General features: G+C 45.0%; 1 protein-coding gene and 1 long non-coding RNA gene across 12 annotated transcripts in view; one reads left to right on the plus strand and one right to left on the minus strand.

Moving 5' to 3' along the window:
- ITPR1 (inositol 1,4,5-trisphosphate receptor type 1) overlaps positions 1-21,804 on the plus strand; it is a 356,972-nt gene that overhangs the window by 238,192 nt on the left and 96,976 nt on the right. For all 11 annotated transcript variants that reach the window (XM_033210504.1, XM_033210510.1, XM_033210513.1 and 8 more), the window contains 2 exons: positions 21-153; positions 2,129-2,319. In XM_033210504.1, coding sequence (XP_033066395.1) covers positions 21-153; positions 2,129-2,319 — 324 coding nt within the window. The remainder of the gene's footprint in view (positions 1-20; positions 154-2,128; positions 2,320-21,804) is intronic.
- LOC117083175 lies at positions 18,491-20,917 on the minus strand. The gene is made up of 2 exons (XR_004436982.1): positions 20,266-20,917; positions 18,491-19,313 (listed from the first exon to the last, which is right to left on the minus strand). It is a non-coding gene; the product is annotated as an uncharacterized LOC117083175 (long non-coding RNA).

Below are 21,804 nucleotides of genomic sequence, written 5' to 3' on the forward strand. Positions count from 1 at the left end.
ATTATCCTGTTTGAATTAAGGGTGAGGCGCTCAGGCAAATTCTGGTCAACCGTTACTATGGAAACATCAGACCTTCGGGAAGAAGAGAGAGCCTTACCAGCTTTGGCAATGGCCCACTGTCACCAGGAGGACCCAGCAAGCCCGGGGGAGGAGGTAGGCTTTGTGGTGTAATTAGCTTCATGTGTGAATCAAGTGTGTTCTATGATAGCTGCATGTTTCCTCCTAACAGGTTGAAACGCTAACAACAGATGAATTTGTGTTGCAAGTGTATTTTTTAGCGACTTGTTTTGTCTTTGGTCTACCATCAAATTGATGTCTAAACATATTTTCCTGCAAACTAGCATTTCCCTGCAGCTAGATAGTGGCTAAGCCTTTTGCTCCTCCTTCCCATGCAGTGACCATCTTGGTGATATTTGAATGATTTGAGGGATTTGATTTTATTGCACTTTGTCCTGTGGTTGTTAGGACTCTTCTCTTTCCGTAAAATGATGAGGATATTGGCACCCAGGATAGTGAAAGCTGCCGTTTATTATACATTGACTGAGTGCCAGGGGCTTTCCTAAGTGCATTGCATTCTTTATCTCCTTTTCTCCTCCCAGCTGCTCATCATGTGATAGGTACAGTCTATCCCAGTTCCACAGAGGAAATGGAAGCTTGTCAGTGGCTGGTCTGTAATTTCAGCCTGGTATATCTAATTCTAATGCCCATGCCGTGTACATCCACAAACTCCTATGGAAGTTTACAAAAAGCATCCCTGTACAAAAGTGCTTACTTTAAATCAGTTTAAGCACACTTACAAGTAAAAGATACAAAAACATGGAACTCAAAGGTGAGTCTTACCGAGTTTGTGTTTTTAGGCAGTGCTCAAAGCACAGATGTGAGTTGCCCGATTTCCTGTCTCATGGTGATGACTGTGGGGCAGCTTCAGATCCTTGGTGGGTTCCATGCATAGCACAGAAATACTCAGTGTACACTTAATTTGTCCTAGCACATGCTAAGGAGGAAGCTTGGATTTCTCCCTAAATGAAAACTGGAAGCATAGCTGCCCAGTTCATGGAGCTATGCCGGCCTCAATGAAGATGCAGTTCTCAAGGCATCTGAGAGGTGGGAACTTGGCCTTTCAAGTCCAAAAATCGATGCAGAGGCTCTTCACATAATCTCTCAAAACCATTCTCTTTACTTTCTGTAGTGAGGTCATTTAACAATTATGTGAAGCCCTTGGGAGGCATCATGACAGGGATTTGGAAATGCAAGACAGACTCCGCTCTGAGAAGCTATAGCAGAGAGAATGTGCAACCCAATTTCTACCTTGTGCTATAGATATAAGGACAAGTCAAGGACAAGCAGCATAAAGGAGGTGACACTGGAATTGAGTTCTGCATGAAAGGACAGATAGACAATTTCCTGCTTTTTGAAGCTGATCAGCCCATTTCTCCATGTGCGTTCATGTTTTAGTTATTGCCAATAGTAATACAAGGCAAGTCCTTAAATATGTACCTTCCAAACACAGTCAGAATCCATTCTAAATGGATGGTCCTCTCTTCTTAAGTATACTCACCTCCCCTGAAGTGCAGTGAGAACAGGAACTTTGTTTTGTTCACTCCCTCATCCCCAGCTCTTGGCTCCATGCCAAGCAGTGAGCAAACATTTGTTGAATGAATGAACCGGTAAATTATGGAAAAGAGTAAGTTGGGGGTTAGGGTGGGCTTGTTAAAAAGAGAGCTAAAGTGATCATTATAGGCTAAGCTTCCTTGAGAGTGTTCTAAGAAGTGTTTGACTTTGGTTTGTTTCTGAAACCAGTTCTGAACTCTGCCACAAGTCATTGTGTTTAATGGAAGGGAGAGTCTTTGCTGGCTGGCTTTAGGTCCGTTGCTGAAAATGTATCATTCTTTTTGCATCTTACCTGTCTGAATTCAAACACCATCTCTGCTGCTGACAAGCTGGTGTCCTTGGACAAGCATCTTCATCTCTCTGTGTTAATACTCAGTACTTTCCTTGTGGGGTTAAAAGGGTTAAAGAGATGAACATGGGTAAAACATTTAGTGCATAAAGTGTTGGTGCGTAGTAAGTATGCAGCAAACATTAGCTGTTCTGATTATGCTTAGTAAAAAAAATTCCATCTTCCTAGGGGGAGGTTCCGGATCCAGCTCTATGAGCAGGGGTGAGATGAGTCTGGCCGAGGTTCAGTGTCACCTTGACAAGGAGGGGGCTTCCAATCTAGTTATCGACCTCATCATGAACGCATCCAGTGACCGAGTGTTCCATGAAAGCATTCTCCTGGCTATTGCCCTTCTGGAAGGAGGCAACACCACCATCCAGGTAGGAAGGCAGCTTGGCTGCTGGTGTGGCATCCCTGCTGAGCAGGAGGAGAGTCTGTTCTGGGAGCCAGATGCCTGGGTGGTACCAAGGCTTGTTTGGGAGACAGCTCATTCTGAGGGCACAAAATTCTGTTTTGAAAAATGAATTCTACTGGTATCCTGTTGTGATCATTTGGTCGTAAATCAGACTTGATTCCAAAACATGAGTTACATTTGAAAATTGATAAAACACTGAGAATATGCAAAAGAAATTGGCGTAAGTTCTAGGACATAGTGGACACTCCATAAATGTTTGTTGAATGAGTAAATGATTGCATGAAGTTTATTTACAGTTTTTATCCAAGATTGCAGGGGATCTCATCACAGGATAACCAAAAGAGTTTGAACTGTGTGTGCTATTTAAAAGATTTAATTTTTATGTATCTGTAGATACTGCAGCTGTTGCTTACTAGAAGTTTCTCTACCTTTTAACTGAAAGTGTAATAAAACCAAACCAATTTGAAATAATAGAGACACCAGGCTATGTTAGTCAGAAATGAATAGATGACTTTTTGAAAGGTAGATATGATATATATTTAAAACTAATAATAAAAACTCAAATTCTATTTCTAGTTCACTTTTTATAGATGTCCTTAAAAAAACAATTTTCATAATTTTTTCTTCCACAACAGTCATCTTAGAACATGAATTTTAATAATACCTAAATAACATAACTTCTATATATGAGTCCTTTAAATATTTTTAATACCTCCTTTATGCACTCTTCCTTCTTTGTTAGCTCCCTGAATAAGAGGTTTTTTTTGGATGTGTATCTGTGTGCAGACTTGTGTACACATACACACACATATATATTTTGATAAAAGCTTTATAGAGATACAATCCACATACCATAAAATTCATCCTGACATATATATTTGACCTGACATATTCTTGGCCTTGAATTGAAATTGAGAGTCTCGGTTAATGAAGTCTTGGTTCTTTGTGCAACTTTGAAGAGGGCGTTTCTTCCTGTGAGTCACTGTGCCCTGGGCCAGGGTGCCTGGCTTGGCAGGTGCAGCACAGGTGAGATTTCAGTCCCTGCTTGCTCCCCCAGCCAGCACCTTGTGCCTTGGCACAACCTATGCAGCCAACTGTGGTGGCCCTTTTATTCCGCCTTCCAATCCCCGCTTGCCCCAGCATACACTTGTGAAGTTCATTATCATGCATTGCACCAGGTTGGGGTTTGTGGCAATGAGTTAGGCACCTGGGCCAATGGCAAGGCCCACTGCTTGTCTAAGTTGTTACATGGGCACAAGTCATACATATTGGGAGTGCTTTTTATTTTGTCATGTGTGTGTGGGTGGGTCCTGCAGTGCTTCTCATCACTGGAATGTTGCCCAGCCACTGCTGTTTTCTGGGCTCCTGTGTTGGGATGGAAGCAGAGCTGAAATGCTCCTTGTCTTAGAACCACATGATTTCCTGTGATCAGAGCAGTTGAACTGAATACTCACTGAGCCCTTTCTGTGTATGTGCAGCTATACCAGGGGCGATGGGACAATGGTTTCCAGACATGGGAGCCAATTCGTCTATGAGAATTTTCTCCAGGCATAGTCAAGTGTGGAAAATGAGGACAATGTGGTGAATTTTTCATAAACCAATGTATTCAGTTTGAAGACCTGGTCATTTTATTCTGAGATTATATCTCTCCAACCTTTATTCTTAGCCACAGTGTCTTCTTTAATGAAATGGTGTTGATTATGGATCATAGATTTTTTTTTTTCTGTTGGCCAAATTAGAAGTTGGAAACTCGAGGTTGTTATTCCTTCCCTTCCCGAAATTTTAAAGCTTTACTAGTTTGAGAAATCCCAGAATCCCAGTCTTCAAGACGTAGATGTGCACATAGGAAGCTATGTCTCAAGGATGACATTTAGTGCCCTCCAAGAAGTATAAGTGATGCTGGGGAACCATCAAGGAAGAAGGACCAGCATTTCTCTGGGGAGTTTGCAGAAGGTCTGTGGATGAAATAGGCTTTCAAGGATGGACATAGGACTGAAAGGGGGAAATTGGGCATGGACCTGGGGCATGAGGAATCTTTGTCATATTCCATGGAAGAGAAGGCCCAGAGGTGTGAGAGCAGCAGTTGGGTTTCCAGAACAGGGGTTAGGTCTTTGAGACCGAGGAGTGCTATGTAGAAGTGAAGGGCCTTGGATTTTGCATTTGGAATTGGGGTTTGTATGCAGCAGCAGTGCAGCCATCCAAGGGGCTTTGGAGCTGTAATGGAGGACTATACACCTGGCAGTATAGGACAGGTAAACTGAGGAAAGCAGGGTCCCGAGGAGGTAATCTAAGAATTAAAAAGTTAATGGGCAGTAATTTATGGAAGCTGATGAGAACCTGAACTTAAATCTCTGATAAAAGAGGTCATAACTTGGGACAGGATGTTTTCTCATAATGGCACAAGAGAGCTCTCTGGGTGCTGGCAACATATTTGACCGTTTGTTTAGGTGGTGGTTACATGAGTGTGCACATGTTTAAAACTCAGTGATCATGTCCTTTGCTGGGACACGGATGGAGCTGGAGGCCATTATCCTTAGCAAAATCACACAGAAACAGAAAATCAAATACCGCACGTTCTCGGTTATAAGTGGGAGCTACATGATGGCAACACATGGACACAGAGGGGGAACAACACCCACTGGGGCCTTTCGAAAGGTGGAGGTGATGAGGAGGGAGAGGATGGAAAAAATAACTAATGGGTACTAGGTTTAATACCAGAGTGGTGAAGCAATCTATATGATAAACCCCCGTGACACAAGCTTACCTATGTAACCTGCAATTGCACCCCTGAATTTAAATAAAAGTTTAAAAAAGAAAAAAACAACAACTCAGTTGAGCCACATGCTTAAAATTGGTGTGCTTTACTGTAGCTATGTTATGTGTCAATCAGCAAATAAAGGAGGGCAGGGAATGGGAGTCTGAACCTTGCTGGGACTAAAGGGGTGTGGGTGAGGGACAGGATATCATGAATAGAAACCCTGTCACTCCCTGCACCAGGCCCAGGCCTGGACCTGCTGATACTTGGCAAATGTTGGCTGAAATGGCACCTGATTAGACATGGGAGAGAAGTCAGAGGTCCCAGTCGGCTCTGGGCTTGGCATCAGGATGACCAGGAGCACAAAGGCACCATTAATTAAGTACTAACAATGAAGTACAGTGGCTGGTGGGGGCTGAGGGCCGCTGCACTGAGACTTCTGGGCAGACGATGTCTGTGGCTCTGGTGAGATGCCATGTTTCTCATGGAGCATCCTGATGGTGACGGCCAGGCACACACAAGCTGTTTTTCCTTCAAGTTCTTTATCTTGTAAGGTAATTATGAATATTAGTTTCATGTTTTCACACACTTATTACTCATACACCCAGGCTCCAGATGAAATGCCATGATGGAGTTAAAGCAGTTCAGCCATGTATGGAGTGGGGCTGTTTTCTCTTGGGGGTACTCAGGGGTGGTGCGGGGGGCCTGTGGGCCCATGCCAGGATGGAAGGGTGTGGCCCCGAGGGGCCACACGCACATGCTGTTTTCTCCTTCCTGCTTCTGTGACCCCTGGGGGGCCCAGTCTAACCCCGTGTCTCATAGGAGGCCGATGGTTCCAGGAAAATGTCTTCTAGCCTAGACTTGACTTGTCAGAACCCCTTGGCCCCAAGCTTCTCTTTCTCTGGAGAAAATGATGTGGAACTAGGGTTGTGTCTGGGGCCAGTTAAGGACAGGAACCTTGAAGCCCCAGGAGGAGTGATTCAGAGTTTCGTCTTGCTGTTGAGGAGTTGGTTCAGAGTAGTAAGTGGCCAGCTGGGAAGTGAGCCTGACTTGGGCTAAGACCGCAATGCGGCAATTAATGATTGCTGAGATGCTGTGCTCCACTGAAGACACGGTGGGTACTGGCCAGAGCTGGCGGAGCACGGTCACTTCCTGTTCAGTGTACCATGGAGGGTCTCAGGAAGGGAAATGGGTCTGTGGTCAGCTGGTCTTCTTGAGATCCGTGTTTCCTGATGACAGGTGGTAGAAAGGGGAATTGCAGGGAGGCAGGCAGGCCTACATGGTTCCAGAAATGTATAGTCTGCCCTCTGTGTTTGTCACTTCTGCATCTGTGGATTCAACCATCTGCAGATTTAAAATATTGAGGGAAGACTGGGCACAGTGGCTCACACCTATAATTCCAGAGCTTGGGGAAGCCAAGGCAGGTGGATCACTTGAGGCCAGGAGTTCGAGACCAGCCTGGCCAACATGGCAAAACCCCGATTCTACTAAAAATACAAAAATTAGCTGGGTGTGATGGTGCACGACTGTAATTGCAGCTACTCAGAAGGCTGAGGCACCAGAATTGCTTGAACTCAGGAGGTGGGGAAAGTTGCAGTGAGCCAAGATTGTGCCACTGTACTCCAACCTGGGCGACGAGCAAGATTCTGTCTCAAAAAAATAAATAATAAAATAAAATATTTAGGGAAAAAAACAATAAAAATAATAATTCAGCTGTAAAAAGATAATACATATATTTTAAAATGAAGCATTAACAAGTATTTCCCATCCCTGGGCTTTCCGTTCCCATGTCTGTAAAGTATAAGGCATAAATGGACTCCCAGATTCCCTGCAGCTGTGAAGCAGGACATTTCAGTGATCATTAGATATTTTCCCCCAGGGAGTCTTAGAACCCAGTGGTGATGGTCAGCTGATTCCATTTCTGAAGACTTCCCTGGCTTGTGAAAATAATTATTAAAAATAATGGTGATTAGACAAACCATGGTACATTACATTGTGTTGGGCATTGTAAGTAATCTAGAGGTGATTCAAAGTATACACGAGGATGTGCCTAGGTTATATGTAAATACTACACCATTTTACATAAGAGAGCATCCTTGGATTTTGGCATCTGCAGAGGTCCTGGAACCAGTCTTTCACAGATATCGAGGGACAACTGTATTGCCTGTCCGAGGACAGGCCTGCAAAAGAGCCCTTATGTTTAGCAGCACCTCCCCTCAGGATTCTGAACATGTTTCACATGGAGAAGAAAAGTGAGACCTGCTTTCAAGTCCACTTTTGTGTGAGATGAAGGAAATTATCCCTGGGCTTCTGTTTCCATGTCTAGCATGTGTGAGGCATAAACAGACTCCCGGCTTCCCTGCAGCTTTGAGTCAGGACATTTCAACAATCATTAGATGTTTTCCCCAAGGAGTCTTAGAACCCAGTGGCAATGGTCAGCTGGTCTTATTTCTTAAGTCTTTCCTGGCTTGTGAAAATAATTATTAAAAACGATATTGATTAAACAAACCACCATACATCTATACAATGGAATAGTAGTCAGCAATGAAAAGGAATATATTGATGAGTGCAAGACATTGGATGTCTCTCAGAAGCATTATGCTGAGTGAAAAACCTCAGTCTCAAAAGGTGACGTACTATGTGGTTCCATTTCTATGACATTTTGAAGGGGCAGAACTCTTAAGATGGAGAACACATTAGCATTTGCCAGGGCTAGGCAGTAGGGGAGAATTTTACTATAAAGGAAGAGCACAGAGGCATATTTTGGGTGATGGAACCATTGTGTGTTCTGTTTTTAGTAGTAGTCACATGAATCCACATGTGTGTGAAGATTCATATAGCAGTACACCAAAGAAAGTCAATTTAGCTGTATGATAATTTTATAAATTAAAAAAGTAAAAAACATATAATGATGATGATGAGAACCAGCATTTATTAAGTGCTTGTTATGTGCCAAGAATCATGCATAAGGACTTTCTATGTATCATCTCATTTAATCTTCACAGCCTCCCTATGAAGTAAAGTACCGTGATTATCCCTCTTTATAGATGAGGAAACCAAAACTCAAAAGAGTTAAGGAACTTACCCCAAATCATACAAGCATTAAGTAGCAGAGCTGGCCGGGCGTGGTGGCTCATGCCTGTAATCCCAGCACTTTGGGAGGTGAGGCAGGTGGATCACGAGGTCAGGAGATCGAGACCATCCTGGCTAACATGGTGAAACCCTGTCTCTACTGAAAACAAAAAATTAACTGGGCGTGGTGGCGGGCACCTGTAGTCCCAGCTACTCAGGAGGCTGAGACAGGAGAATGGCGTGAACCCGGGAGGTGGAGCTTGCAGTGAGCCAAGATAGCGTCACTGCACTCCAGCCTGGGTGACAAAGTGAGACTCTGTCTCAAAAAATAAATAAATAAATAAATAAAAATAATAAAAATAAAAAAACTAGCAGAGCCAACATTTGAACTGGGGCAACCTGGCACCCCAAATTCCTCACTGCCCTTAATGGCTTCATTCTTCAGGATGATCTGAGGTAGGAGGTCAGGTGCTTTAGGAAGGAGGCTGACTTGGCTTCTTCTTACAAGGTAAATAATTGTCATCTCCAAAGGCAGAGGCATAAGAGGTTTGGGGATGGGTTCGTGGCTGCAGAGCTCAGAGCTCAGTAGCAAAGACAAATATGACTAGTATACAGTTTCATCTTGCTTGGCGATTTACTGCTTATGTAGTCCTTTCGTTCACAGTGTCTCATTTGAGTCTCCCAGTTGCTCTGTGGGTAAGCCGGACCTGCATTATCCCCATTATAGAGATAAGGAAACAGAAACTCAAGGAGGTTATGACTTACTCAGAGCTCCAGAGCTGGACAAAACCCATGATAAAATATCCTGTACCTCTTGTCCCTCCCACCTCCACCTGTAGTTATCTGTCACTGAGTAACAACCTAAAAATTGCATAGCCTAAAGCAGTGGCCATTTTGGCGCCTAGCATCAATCTGTGAGCTTGGGCTCAGCGGGGTGGTTCTTTTGCTCTGTGTGATCTTGGCTGGGTCTGCAACCATCAGGAGGTTGACTGGTCTTAGAACACCTTACATGGTCACTTGTATGACTGTGGCCGTTGGTGCTGGTCCTTTGCTGGGAGCTCAGCTGGGGGTACTGACTGACTGGAGTGCCTTGGTTCTCTGTGTGGTTTGGGCTTCTTAGAACATGGTGACTGGGTTCTGAGAAGCAGTGTTTCAAGAAGCAGGAAGTGGAAGCTACTAGCCCTTTCAAAGCCTGAGTTTAGAATTCCTAGAATGTCACTTCTACCACATTCTATTGGTCAAAGCCAGACATGAGGCCAGCCCCATTTCAAAGGTGGGGAGAAAAGCTCCATCTCTTGTTGTGAGGAGGGTATGTGTATGAAAAGAGAGAATTGTTGGAGACCACCTTTGGGGACTGGGTCCCTCATCACCACCCCCATTATAATCGATTGAGCACCTACCATGGGTCAGCCAGGCCCCCAAGCTGGATGCTACAGCTACAGGAAAGGGAGACACCGTTGTCTCTGCAGTTGAGGAGTTTGGATCTCCCTTCATACTAAATCCCTTCTTTGCAAAAGTGTCGACTCTGTCTTTCTCCTTTTGGATGTTGTATGAAAATTCAGTCCTGCCTTAGGATAAGCTCACTGAGAATCACAGCACTCCAGAAATTCTAGATTTCATTGTCCAGACCCTAGAGGATTCAATTTATGGGAATCCACAAATAGCGACATACAGTGCTTGCTAGGCACTCTCATGGAGAGTTTGCTCCGTTATTATGAAACCCTGTCATCCATCACAACATCACCTAAAGCCCTGAAATGCCTGGACGCCAAATACAGGTTAATTCCCGGTCTGGTGTAATGGGCTCCCAGGGATGGTGTCCCCAGGTCTCCCAGCATCTACTCTCCCTGTCCCGGCTCCTGCAATGGTGATAACATCTGAGGATAGATCGTGACTCCCAGACTTCTACCTGGCTGCCATCAGAGCAGGGTTCACATTGAATCCTCTGCTTGTGGGAACAAGGAGACAGTACCACAGCCCATGGATTTTCCAGAAACGAGTGACACGTTGTCAGGTGATAGGATCACGCTTGTCTTGAAGAGAACTTCCTGCTTTCTTTCTCCCCACTCTGGTGCCACCCGCTTCCTGCCAGCCCCCAGAAGAAATATTTCCTTGTGGCTTGATGTTTTGTAGCAAGTGGAAAACTATAAAATAAGCATTTGCTTATGAATTAATTTTTGGCACACACGGGGCTCAGCAGGGCTCACGGCACTTTCATATCCGTCCTTCGAGTCCTTGCCAATTTCTGTGTTCCTTCCTCCTAAGATGTTCCCACCAGTGTCTGGGGGAAGTTCCCTTCGCTTCCTCTTCCTTACAGAAGGACAGGGGCTGTCCTTACCTGGAATGAAGAGTAGGAGAGGCTATCTTTGGACATACCTCGTTTTTTATTTTTATTTTATTAAGCCAATACAGATGTTTTGGGATATGTATGCTGACGTGACCATAGAGAACCTCCTAGCACATTATGGGGATAGATGGTTAAACATTTTTTTGGACTAATTACTTCTGGTTTCAGAAGCACCGGGAATTTCATGTATCAAATGGCTGCCCACGTCTATTCCTATGCCAAAGTCTAGTCTACAGACACACCCAGAAAGGGTTTTCTTTTCTGCACGTAAGCAGCTAGAGATGGAAAATGTGAGAAGTGCTCCGTCAGGAAACTGGCCTGCGAATTCAGCAGAGAGAGTGATCCCTGGTTCATGAGGCCTTTCCTACACCACACTCTTTTTTTTTTTTTTTTTGAGGTTGGCTTAAGAAATCAGCCCAAGAACCAGTGTTAGATAGGAAATCTCACATCCCTTCCAGAAGTCACTGCAACACAGTGTGGGAGGGACACGTTGGTTGGGCTACCTCTGACCCCAGTTAGCAGAGAGATGAGGGTGGAAAGGGCAATTTGATTTGCTTCTGCTGGAAACGGAAGGCCAGTTTGTGAGGAAGATCAGCCTTGGTTTGACAGGGCAGTCACCCTGAGGAGGAGGAAAAGATTGGTGTGTGAGCAAGTTACGTAAATGGGTGTTGTTTTTGGCAGGGAAGTCAGGAATGAGTCACTTCTGAGCGGTGTTTTCTAACCTCAGTTTTATCCATGTGGGAAAGGAGTGGAGCCAGCAGTGGAGTCAGGGCAGCTCTCCTCCTGCATGTGAGGGGTTCGAGAGCTGTTGGCATTAAAGAAAGAGGGAGGCAGTGACTTGTCGCCAGTAGGCGTCCCCAGAGACCCTGCCCTTCCGCTGAAGCTGTGAGGGGTCAGCAAAGCTGTCCCAGTTTGGCTTAAGGACCAGCTGGGCTCCTTTGAGAAATGGTGGAGTAAAGTTGGGGACTCAGGGAGGAACCCCTGGAAGGAGAGAGCCTATCACATACAGGAGCATGGCCTTTAGACCACAATATTTGTGCTGGAATTCTAGCTCTGCCCCTGCCAGCCTTGAGTGACCTTGGGGTTTGTTAGAGCAACTTTGAAACTCAGTTTCCTCATCTGCAAAATGAGGGTTGGAAAAGCCTAGTCCCTTCCTTATGGAGTTGCAAAGAACATGGGGGTAAAATGTGTGGTCCGGTAGACATGTAGAGCTGCTGCCAGAGCTGCTGATTTTGTGGTGTGGGTACAGCCTGGGCTCAAGCCCTGCCTCCTACATGCCCACATCAGGACTCCTGGCGAAGTCCACCTCATCCATCCCACTGGTTCCTGACTTGGAGAACAGGATGGTAACCGTTCCCACCTCAGAGAACTCCTGAGATGGTTTCATAAACTATTTATAGAAAGCACCTCATGCGGCATCCGGCCAATACAAAGATCTCAAGATGATGTTCTTATTTTTATTTGTTCGTATATATTTTTAAGAGATGGGGTCTTGCTATGTTGCTGAGGCTAGACTTGAACTCCTGAGCTCAAGCAATCCTCCTGCCTCAGCCTCCTGAGTAGCTGGGACTATAGGTGCTGGCCACCATGCTCGGCTCTAATTAATAATATTTTTATTTATTTTAAATACATGCTGTATTTTATGAAAGTTGTTTTCTGTCTAAAATCCTACTTCTGATATTTTCCATTTTTGCATAGTGGTTTATCATCCAGCGGGCCTGGGGGACGCACTGTTTTATGTTATTTTCACACTCAATTGACCCAAGTCCCTCTGACTGTATATTAAAAATGCTTTTAGAACTCCAGGACATTGAGAAATTTCATTGCCTGGGGTACAGGTTATTTAGGTTGGTGCAAAAGTAATTGCAGTTTTTGCCATTAAAAGTAACGAGAGACATTCTGGGATGAAGCAGAAAGAAAAACAGCAATCTACTCACTTCTTTGTGGTTTGAAGTGCTTCCTGGCCCAGGCCATTGTCTTGTCTGTCCTTTTTTCCTTTCCTTTCTTTCCCTCCTTCCCTTCCTTCCCTCCTGCTTTCTTTGCCTTCGACCTGAACACGTCACACCCTTCTTCACCATTCCCAGGAAACTGGACTGTTATTGAACAAGAATCCTTGAGGATTTTTGGTTTAAATCCAGGTCTTCAGGGAGAAACTCAAAATTCAAAAGTCATTGCATTCTTAGGCATATCAGACTTGAGTGAGCTCTCCTGCAGAAGAAGATAGCAGTTCCCACAGCTCTGCCCTGGTCATCCTTAGCGCAGCTCTCCAAGTGATGGCAGATACGAGGTAATGCATGCACCTACTGGCATTCAGTTTCCCAGTTCGGGGCAAGAAATTACGGCAAGAATTGTCAGCATCATTCATCCGTGAGTCCTTCCAGGTTAGTTATAAGAGGTACAATCCCTTTGAGGTGGTCCCAGGGGAGAATGTGCATCCTGGTTCATGCTTCCAGAGGAGCTGGAGACCCAGCATGATTTTTCTTCTTTCCTGAGTAGCAGAACCAACAATATGGACAGAAGTGGACAGTGACATACATCTGCTTGTCTGGCCTTCCATGACAGGACTGCAACTATTGAGGGGAAGGGGGAGGGGAAGATCTTTGGAAGCAGAATGTTAATCTCCTTCCTTCCTGCGAAAGCTAGAAGCAGGAATTTGTTTCTTGTTTGCTTGTTTGAGACAGAGTCTCACTGTGTTGCCCAGGCTGGAGTGCAGTGGTGCGATCTCAGCTCACTGCAACCTCTGCCTCATGGGTTCAAGCAATTCTCCTGTCTCAGCCTCCTGAGTAGCTAGGACTACAGGTGCCTGCCCCCATGCCCAGCTAATTTTTTGTATTTTTAGTAGAGATGGGGTTTCTACATGTTGGCCAGGCTGGTCTTGAGCTCCAGACCTCAGGTGATCCACCTGCCTCAGCCTCCCAAAGTGCTGGGATTACAGGCATGAGTGACCGCGCGCGGCTAAGAATTTGTCTCTAAGAGGAGATGTCTTCAGCTCAGGTTTTCCACGGTCTCTAAAATTTTACTAAAAGTGCAGAGAAAAATGACAGAGAAGACCTGGAAATTTTTGTAAAGCCATCAATTCGTTTTATCCCACTGAATCCTCACAGGTCCAGATATTATTATTTCTTTATCTTCCTTCAGGTCTAGCAAGAGGTCTATGTTCTTCCTAACTTTCTCTAGTGACTTCTGAGTATGAGATGCCTCTTGGGAACTGCCAGGGAGAGGATTGGTCAGTCCTCCTCTGGAGGTTCAGGGATTAGTAAATGGTAGCCCATGGGAAAAATCCAGATAGCCGCCTGTGTTTGTAGATAAAGTTTTATTGGTGCATAGCTACAGTTTTTCCTTTGGGATTGTCCTAACTGCTTTCCTGCTTCAAGGGCAGAGTTGAGTAGTTGTGACAGACTGTGATGACCCTCAGCGTGTGAAATGTTTACCATTTGGCCCTTTGGAAAAATGTTTGCTGACCCCAGAGTTTGTTTAATCTTTACTACGTAGATGTTAAACTGCCTAAGGGAAAGAAACACAGTATTTCCCCTTTGTTCTGTGCTCCTCACCCCCTAGTATGGCAATTTTTAAGTAAATATTCACCAGATGAGCAATATCCTAAGTCCCAAGGTGTGTTGGCCACTTACTCAGCTAATAAATGGGAATTCAAGGAAACAGGCTGGGGCAGGCCTGCCTCCCTGCCTGCCTCCCTGCCTGTCTCCCTGCCTGCCTCCCTCCCTGCCTGTCTCCCTCCCTCCCTTCCTTCCTTTCTTCCTTTCTTCCCTCCTTCCTTCCTCTCTTTCCCTCTTTCTCTCCTCTCCTTCTCTTCCCTTCCTTCCCCTTTTCTTTTTTTTTCTTTTCTTTCTTGTTTTTCTTTTTCTCTTTTTCTTTCTCTTTCTTTTGTTTCTTTCTCTCTTTCTCACTGTCTTTTTTTTTTCTTTCCCTCCTTCCCTCCCTCCCTCTCTTCTTTCCTTTCCTTCCCTTCCTTTCTTTCTTTCTTTTCTTTCTTCTTTTTGGTGGGGGCAGACAGGGTTGTTTTTTTAAAAGACGTTTTCTTTCCTAGAGTGATCTCTGCTTTCCCCACATAGCCTCTGCCAGGATGTACTCCATCACCCCAGTTTAATACCTTTCAACACAGATTTGGGAGGCAGATAAAGCAGGACATTCCTTAGGGAATTGTCTGTGTAGCCTGAGAATCCAGACACCTGCGATTACAGACTTTTGGTCTATGAGCCCCCTCTGACCATCCTACCCCAAAGCATCACGTTTCCAGGTTAGTCACTCCCTTATGGCTTAATGCTGTGCTATTTCTATGCCTCCTACAAACGTTTTCCTAGTGGTGAACACAGGGACTTCTCAGGGCATATACAATTGACCTTAAAACATCTGAAATGTTAGAGCCCCGTCTCCAGCCTGTTTGCCTTCTTTTTCTACTGAGCCCCTTGGGTAATCTCATCTACTCCCAAGGCCTCCAGCAGCCATTTATGCCAACACCTCCCAAATATATAGCTCTCGGTCCCACCTCTCTGCTGATTTCTAGATTTCTGCTCAAATCCCTGATGGGCATCTCCACTTGTGTTAGCTATAAGTTAGCAGGACCTCATGATGCTATCATCTCCCTTCCTCCATTCCATTTGCTCTCTTGTGTTCCATAGCTTTGTCAGTGGACTCACCAACAGCCAAGGATACCCAAGCTAGAAGCTTTGCAGTCATCAGACTTCTTTTTCTCTTGCTTTTCCCCCAGGAACTAATCTGTGCCCACTTTACCTCCTGGGAGTTTAACCATTGTTAGGACTTACAATGAACCAGATAGCTGGCACTGTGAAGTCAGAGTGGCCCAGCTGGGAATGCAGGAGCTGCGGTTTGAAACTAGGCACTGTGGCTTCAGGACTCATATGCTTGACCACCAGGCTTGACCGCCTGCCAGCATGGGGCTGCTGAGCTCTGCACTTGCCAGCCTTTTCGCCTGGATAACTGAGTTAGCCTTTTAGTGGCCTCCCTGCCTCTGGGCATTTCTCTCTTCCACGCGGTTGTCAGTGATGCCCCCCAAATGGAACCCTCACCACCTGCTTCTCCATCTGAACAGCCTTCTGTGGAGTATGGAGCCCATGGCCTCCCTGACGGAACCCATCAGTGCCTTACGTGGTCTGGCCCCACCTGGGTTTCTCCACTCACTCCCCCACACTCATTGTCCTACAGCTGCAACTCCCGCCTGCCAATCCCCAGCGGGGCCATGAACTCAGATGCCTTTGCTCCATGTGGACATGCCCTCATTCCCTTTGCCTGGCAGGCTCCCCAGACCCTGAGAGAAATGTCTCCTACTCGAGAAACTTCCTCTTGATCCCCTGAGGCAGAGATAATGGACTGTGCTTCATTTACTGCAGTAATGACCACACTTCAACTAGAGTTTGACTGTAAGACCCAAGGGGGCAGAGACCAAGTCTGTCTTCACCCCGAGTCCCCTCGAGGAGCCTCCACATGTGCTGGATGAAAGGTCTTCAGTGTGTACGTGATGAATCAGTGTGGATACTCCTACTGTGTAAATTATTCTGGGAATTCACTGAGATAATATGTGGAAGGCACTCAGCTCAGCATGAAGCTTTTAGTACATAGTAACAGCTCATCCAAAGCAGCTCTGCTTACTTTTTGGTTGTTTATCTTCCCTCACCCACTAACTCACCCAAGAGTGCACTTTCTTCCGGGGTCAAGTCTCCATATGACTCCCCAGCACTCAGACTGTAAATGTAGAAATTGAAATTCTGACCCAATGTGGCCACCATGTTACTTTAGCCTTCTTACCATTTCTGAATGGAAACATGAGGATGTGAAATGTGAACGTGTGTTGTTGATGGTTATTACCATTTTAAAGGATACCTTCTTTAGGTGTGGGAGGGAGTTAAGTTGATCTGATCCCACGGGAAATACATAATGTCAGCTTGGAGAAATATCCTTATGATGGCAGCAGTCCTCTTTTCTTCTTGTTTGTAATAATGATGGACAGTAGTGGTAACAAGTGCTCATGTGCCGGGGCTAGCCAGGCGCCCTCACTGCATGGTCTCATCCACTCTTCCTGGGGCTCCTGAGGAAATAGACGATCCGAGAGGTAAGGTTATGTACTCAGAGTCACAGAGCCAGCTGGTAGTTGTGCCAGGGTTTGTTTTCTGCCAGAACATGAGTTTGTAGCCTCTCTACCATGCCGTGCCACCTCCTTACACCATCGATTTTCCAGGCACAGACATGGCCGCTTCAAGAACCTTGCATCTGTTTGCCAGGCAGGATGGAATTTGTGGCTCCACATTTTGTTGTCTTTGATAGTGGAGTCTTTGTGGGAGACACTGTGCCCTCCTGATAATCAGAAGGCAGTTTGAGTGGTCGGTGTATTTGCTTTGTTTATAAGGTCTGCCCATGAATTCTGGAGGAGGAAATCATGAAAGACTTTTCCTTTCAGACTGGGCAGCTCATTTGCCACATGACAATTATATGTGCTACATACATGTACGTCCAGCAAGTTCCAGGTTCCCAGGTCTTAGGAAAGTTAATGACAATAAGACTGTCCTACAGAACTTCCTCACTGTGGAAGAAATTGATAGCAGCTCATCTAATCAGGGCCCTTATGAAAAGTTAGATTAATAGCAATTTTTGTTTTTCGCTTGCATCTAAAGAAGCATATGTTCTTTGGCATCGTGTGAGGATTATTAGATCTCAGCTTTTGCCCGTTTTGCTCAGAAAAGCTAAATGCACCAGATATTCCCCACGTCTGAGTCTGTACTGGTTGAAGAATATTCATGTTTGGGGGAAGGGAAAGGAAGGAGGGTCTTCTCATTTTTATAAAGTGCCCAGCACTGTGCATGGAGCCAGTAGGTACTCTGTCTGGACTACATGGAATAGTCCCAATTGCAGATGAGGAAAATGAGTCTGAAAAAAGCCATGTGTCTTACCCAAAGTCACCCAGTCGGCAGAGCTGGGATGTGAACACAAGGCCCTCAGAAGTCTCTCAGCTTTCTACCATGCTAGCCAGCCTTTAAGTTACATGAGTCCAATGTGAGGGAGCTATTCAGTGCCCTGTACCCACTTTGGAGCTCTGCCTCCTAGAGAGCAGCGCCTATCTTGTTTTCGTTCAGGGTGGGAACAGGCCACACTGATTATTTGATCTGAGAAGGAAGTAGTCACTGCCTGGTTAGCCAATGAGTTTTCAAGGTAGACCTATCAGATGAAGTGGAACGGAAGCACATTTTGTTTTATAACCATGTATGAGCTTTTCCTTAATTTCTGCTGGTGTCCTTCTGGTGGGTTCCTTCCTCGCAATCGTTAGAGGAGAGCTTGTCCCCGATATAAGAAAGGTTCCTCAGTTATTGTTTCTGTAGGTTTTCTGGAATTCATCTTGAGGTTAAGAGTGAAGGCTGGGATGCACTGCAGAGCTATTGCAAACCCCTCTACTATTTCCAATTAGTGGATACATGTGTGAGTTGTATGCCTGTCTTATATTTACAAGAGGAAGTATCCCATTTAATTTTATTTTCACACCAAAAGCCCAAGTGTTAAGAGAACACGGTGTTTTAACACTCCCTCGGTTATCAGCTGCAGAGCGGAGGTTGTATATTGTCACATACAGTTTTTGGAGTATATTTCTACATTTGTTACCTGGCAACATTGCTGCATCGGGACGTGAAGTTGTATTGGTTCCTAGCAGACCCTCACTGTTCATACTGTAGAAGGCAGAAGTTGTTTTCCTCCTCAGGGATTTAGAAGAGAAGGCACAAGGCTAGTGGGGTTTGGCTGACAGATGGGCTGATGCGCTTCGGTGACATGACCCAGAACCAGGCGCTGGGCAGGGGATGTGGACTCTTGTCCTGTCCCAACAACAGCTCCCTTTAACGCTAGATCTGGTTCCTCACATGTTAGACAAGGGTTAGTATTAGGTAACCTTGAATACTAATTCGTGATTCTTTATCTTCTTGAAGTAAAAACAAAACAATAAACTTTTGTTCTGGTCATTTTATGAGTCATCTGAGCACTTCCAGTACCGTAATGGCAAATAGCTAATACATGGGTACCTTTTCAATTGCTCACATTGGATACCCAATTCCCTGCCTTAATTTATGCATTATTGTGGTTTTGACCACTTACTAGTTCTGATGAGAGAGGAAATCCCATAGTAGGAGTGACAGCCAGAGCATCTCTTGTTGAGGTAACCCCTTGAGCTGATTATAGCCCTATGGGGTATTTTGGTTTGCTGATACATGATGCATTGAAAACACTGTATATAGAATTTTTCAAATGCTTAACTGGGGCCTCCATACACACTGAGGTCATTTTATTCCCCCCTACTTTCCACCCTGTTTCACTGACACTTAACCCTGAAGACATTTGCATTGGAAATTTTGCATTATATGTTTGAAAGTCCTCTCGTTTCAAGCCACACATTCTAAGACTCAGCAAAAGCTTATTGACACCAAGGGCATTGAATTCACCAGCACCTTTAACGTTTCTGGAAGAATGCTTGCTAGGGAAAAGTTCCCATGGTAACTGTTTTTAAAAGAGTTTTGTAGCATCAACAGGTTAGACGTGAAGTCAAAATCATGGAGCTCAGCAGCATACCCTATAAGCATGTACTCCTTTGTAACCATCCCCTAACAAAGACACTGAAGCGACCTGTTCGTAGGCCCTGACAGGCACTGGAGAGTCTAGCCAGGTTGGGCTGGATTTCAGGGGACCTGATTTGTGTTGCCCTGTGCAGTGCTCATTTCCATCAGCATCTTTAAGTAGGAGGCCTTTTCCATCCACTGGACTCTTACCGTCATGCCTGTTAAGGAACAAAAAGACAACTGATTATGCCTGGAGGATATTTAGAAACCATCAGTTACCTTTGAATATACCTGTGGTGCTCCAACCTCCTTTAGAAAACCCAAGATGCCATTTTAATGATGCTTTGCTCTTGGGTATCAAATTTACTCCTTAATTTACCTCAGGAAATGTTCTAAGAGGAAGCCACAAGATTCCATACCTGCTGTTGTTGTTTTAGAGCTAGTGGATTTTTTTTTTTTTTTTTTTAGTCCTCCGAGGAGGACTTGACCCTGAGGGTTCCTAACTTGGACGACCATGCAGAGCACCCTTACCTTGGAAATCTATATCCTGCTGTTTAAACTTTAAGATGATTCCTATCTGGATTAAAGTCCTCAACCAGCAGGCCGAGGCAAACTCTAAAGAAAAACAAGGTCATGCTGCATTTTTTTTGGTAAGCACAGGAATCAACAAAGAGATGTTATATAACTTCTATTTATATCCTCCTTGCTCACTATCTGCAGGCAGACAAGAGTCGCTGAGAAGGGATTTAATGAGCTCTCTGGGTTTGCTCACCTTCCTGAGCTGGTAGGAACCAGCTTGTTCTCAAATGCGTCAGTAAAGAATCTGGCTGTGGGTGGGCGGCCAGGGTAGGTGGACTGAGTTGTTGCTATGGTGTTTTTTAATTCCCCTGTCTCTCAAAGATCTCACTCCCCCCTTCCCTGACTCCTTCCTTTTGCCCCCTTTCTTTCTTTCTTTCTTTCTTTTTTTTTAAATCTATAAGCTTCCTTGTTTCTCACACCTACTCATGATTCTTGGAGCTGTCTCCGGAAACAGAATATTTTCCCTCTCCTTCCTAAGTGCTCAGCTCCCCCATTGTGTAGCCCCAGGACATCAGAAGTTGTTTTCTAAGGTATATTTTTTCCACCCTTCCCTGTTTCCCTGTTTCTTTTCCCGTGATTTTTTTTTATTACCAACCCCTCCATCAAAGGGACCTATCCTAGGAGTCTTCCATCTTGCCTGATAGAAGTTTTCTCTGGCAGATTCCAAATTCAGATTGCTCCAAAACCAGATGAAGTGTATTGCTAGTTGGACAATCAGTATGGCCTGGAGGAGAAGGGCCGTTTCTATTTCCATGCATCCTCCTTTGTCCTCTTGCCCTGGGTGGAGTGATGACGTCTCCATCTCCTCTAGTGTGTTAGAAAATAGAACCACAAGAAAACAAGAGAATGGTTTACCCCACAGTCATAATTCCTGGAGCTTGGGTAACTCCTGTTACCTGAAGGTTGCAGGTTGAAATGACTCAGCTTGCATTTAATTTAAAAAAAAAAAAATGCTGCCCCATCCGATTCTCAGCAGGGACGACGAATGCACCTTGCTGAGAACCCTGTGGCTGCCCCGGGAGTGGCCCCCTGCACCCTGGCTGGCCTGGTGGTGGCCACAGAGGCTTCTGAGATGGCTCTGTGTTGTCCATGACATTCCCACCAGAGCAGAGGCACTTAGAAGATGTGAGCAGGGAGGTTAGGATAAAAAGTTCTTAGAAAAGAATACATAGTTCCATGAGGACAGGCTGAAAAAATTTTTTAAAAGCCAAACCCACCCCTGCCTTGCCCAGAAGTTGTGCAATCCTTAACAGCAGTAGCCTGTTTGAATAATCAGAGGCAAGCTGACTTCCCTTTATTAACTTCTGTTAGAGACATCTGCATAAAAGATCCCCGGATTCCAGACCAAGTAGGTAATTTTTTTTCCCCCTCTGAGTAACTGGAGGGACTTTCCCTTTGGAAATCTTCCAGCAGAGTTAACTTCATGGTTGAGACTGTTTTCTCATTATAAGTTGCCAACAGCTAGATTCCCAATGCAGGGACAACAAAGGCACGTCACATACACACTTGGACCCCCGCTTCCCTGAGAACTGACTTGATATTCACAGTTACCTCTGGTTCTTCTGCCTTTTCTTGACCCTCCTTTTCACTGAGAAATCTATGCCCGCTCACATTGCTCACATTTCCTGAGGTCCTCTGAGTTCCTCTTTGAAACTGTCAGAGGCTCTCTCAAAGTTTCTACCAATTTCCTATGCCTGGGTTTTAGACTTTTCATCAAGATGGCCCTGACACTGAAGGGGATAGTCCTGTAAACCCTCTGAAGTCTTCAAGCCTCTTTTTGCCCCTGGAATTCAGGGCTTTAAAAATATATTTATTTGATTGCTGTTCGAGGAGGATGTGTTTCAGTTGCCCTTACCATACGGTATTTGAGAAATATGTTTTTATTAGCCTCCTTGCAACACAAACCCACAAACTGTTCAGCCCAGAGCTTGTAGCTATCAAGTCTGGGGAGGAAGCCAGGTTCGGAGACGGAAGGTGCACAAACGATCATCCCTCCTGGGCTGTAGTTAATAATGCAAGCCGCTATGTCACTGGGGCCGGGGTAGTTAACAGTTAACTCAGTGGATTAAGGATCCCCAGCCAGGCTGAGCCCATCACAGAGTTATGTGCAAAAACCGGATAAGCCTGTAG

The sequence above is a fragment of the Trachypithecus francoisi genome, unplaced genomic scaffold, assembly GCF_009764315.1.
Source record: "Trachypithecus francoisi isolate TF-2019V2 unplaced genomic scaffold, Tfra_2.0 Lachesis_group0, whole genome shotgun sequence".
NCBI classification, from domain to species: domain Eukaryota; kingdom Metazoa; phylum Chordata; class Mammalia; order Primates; family Cercopithecidae; genus Trachypithecus; species Trachypithecus francoisi.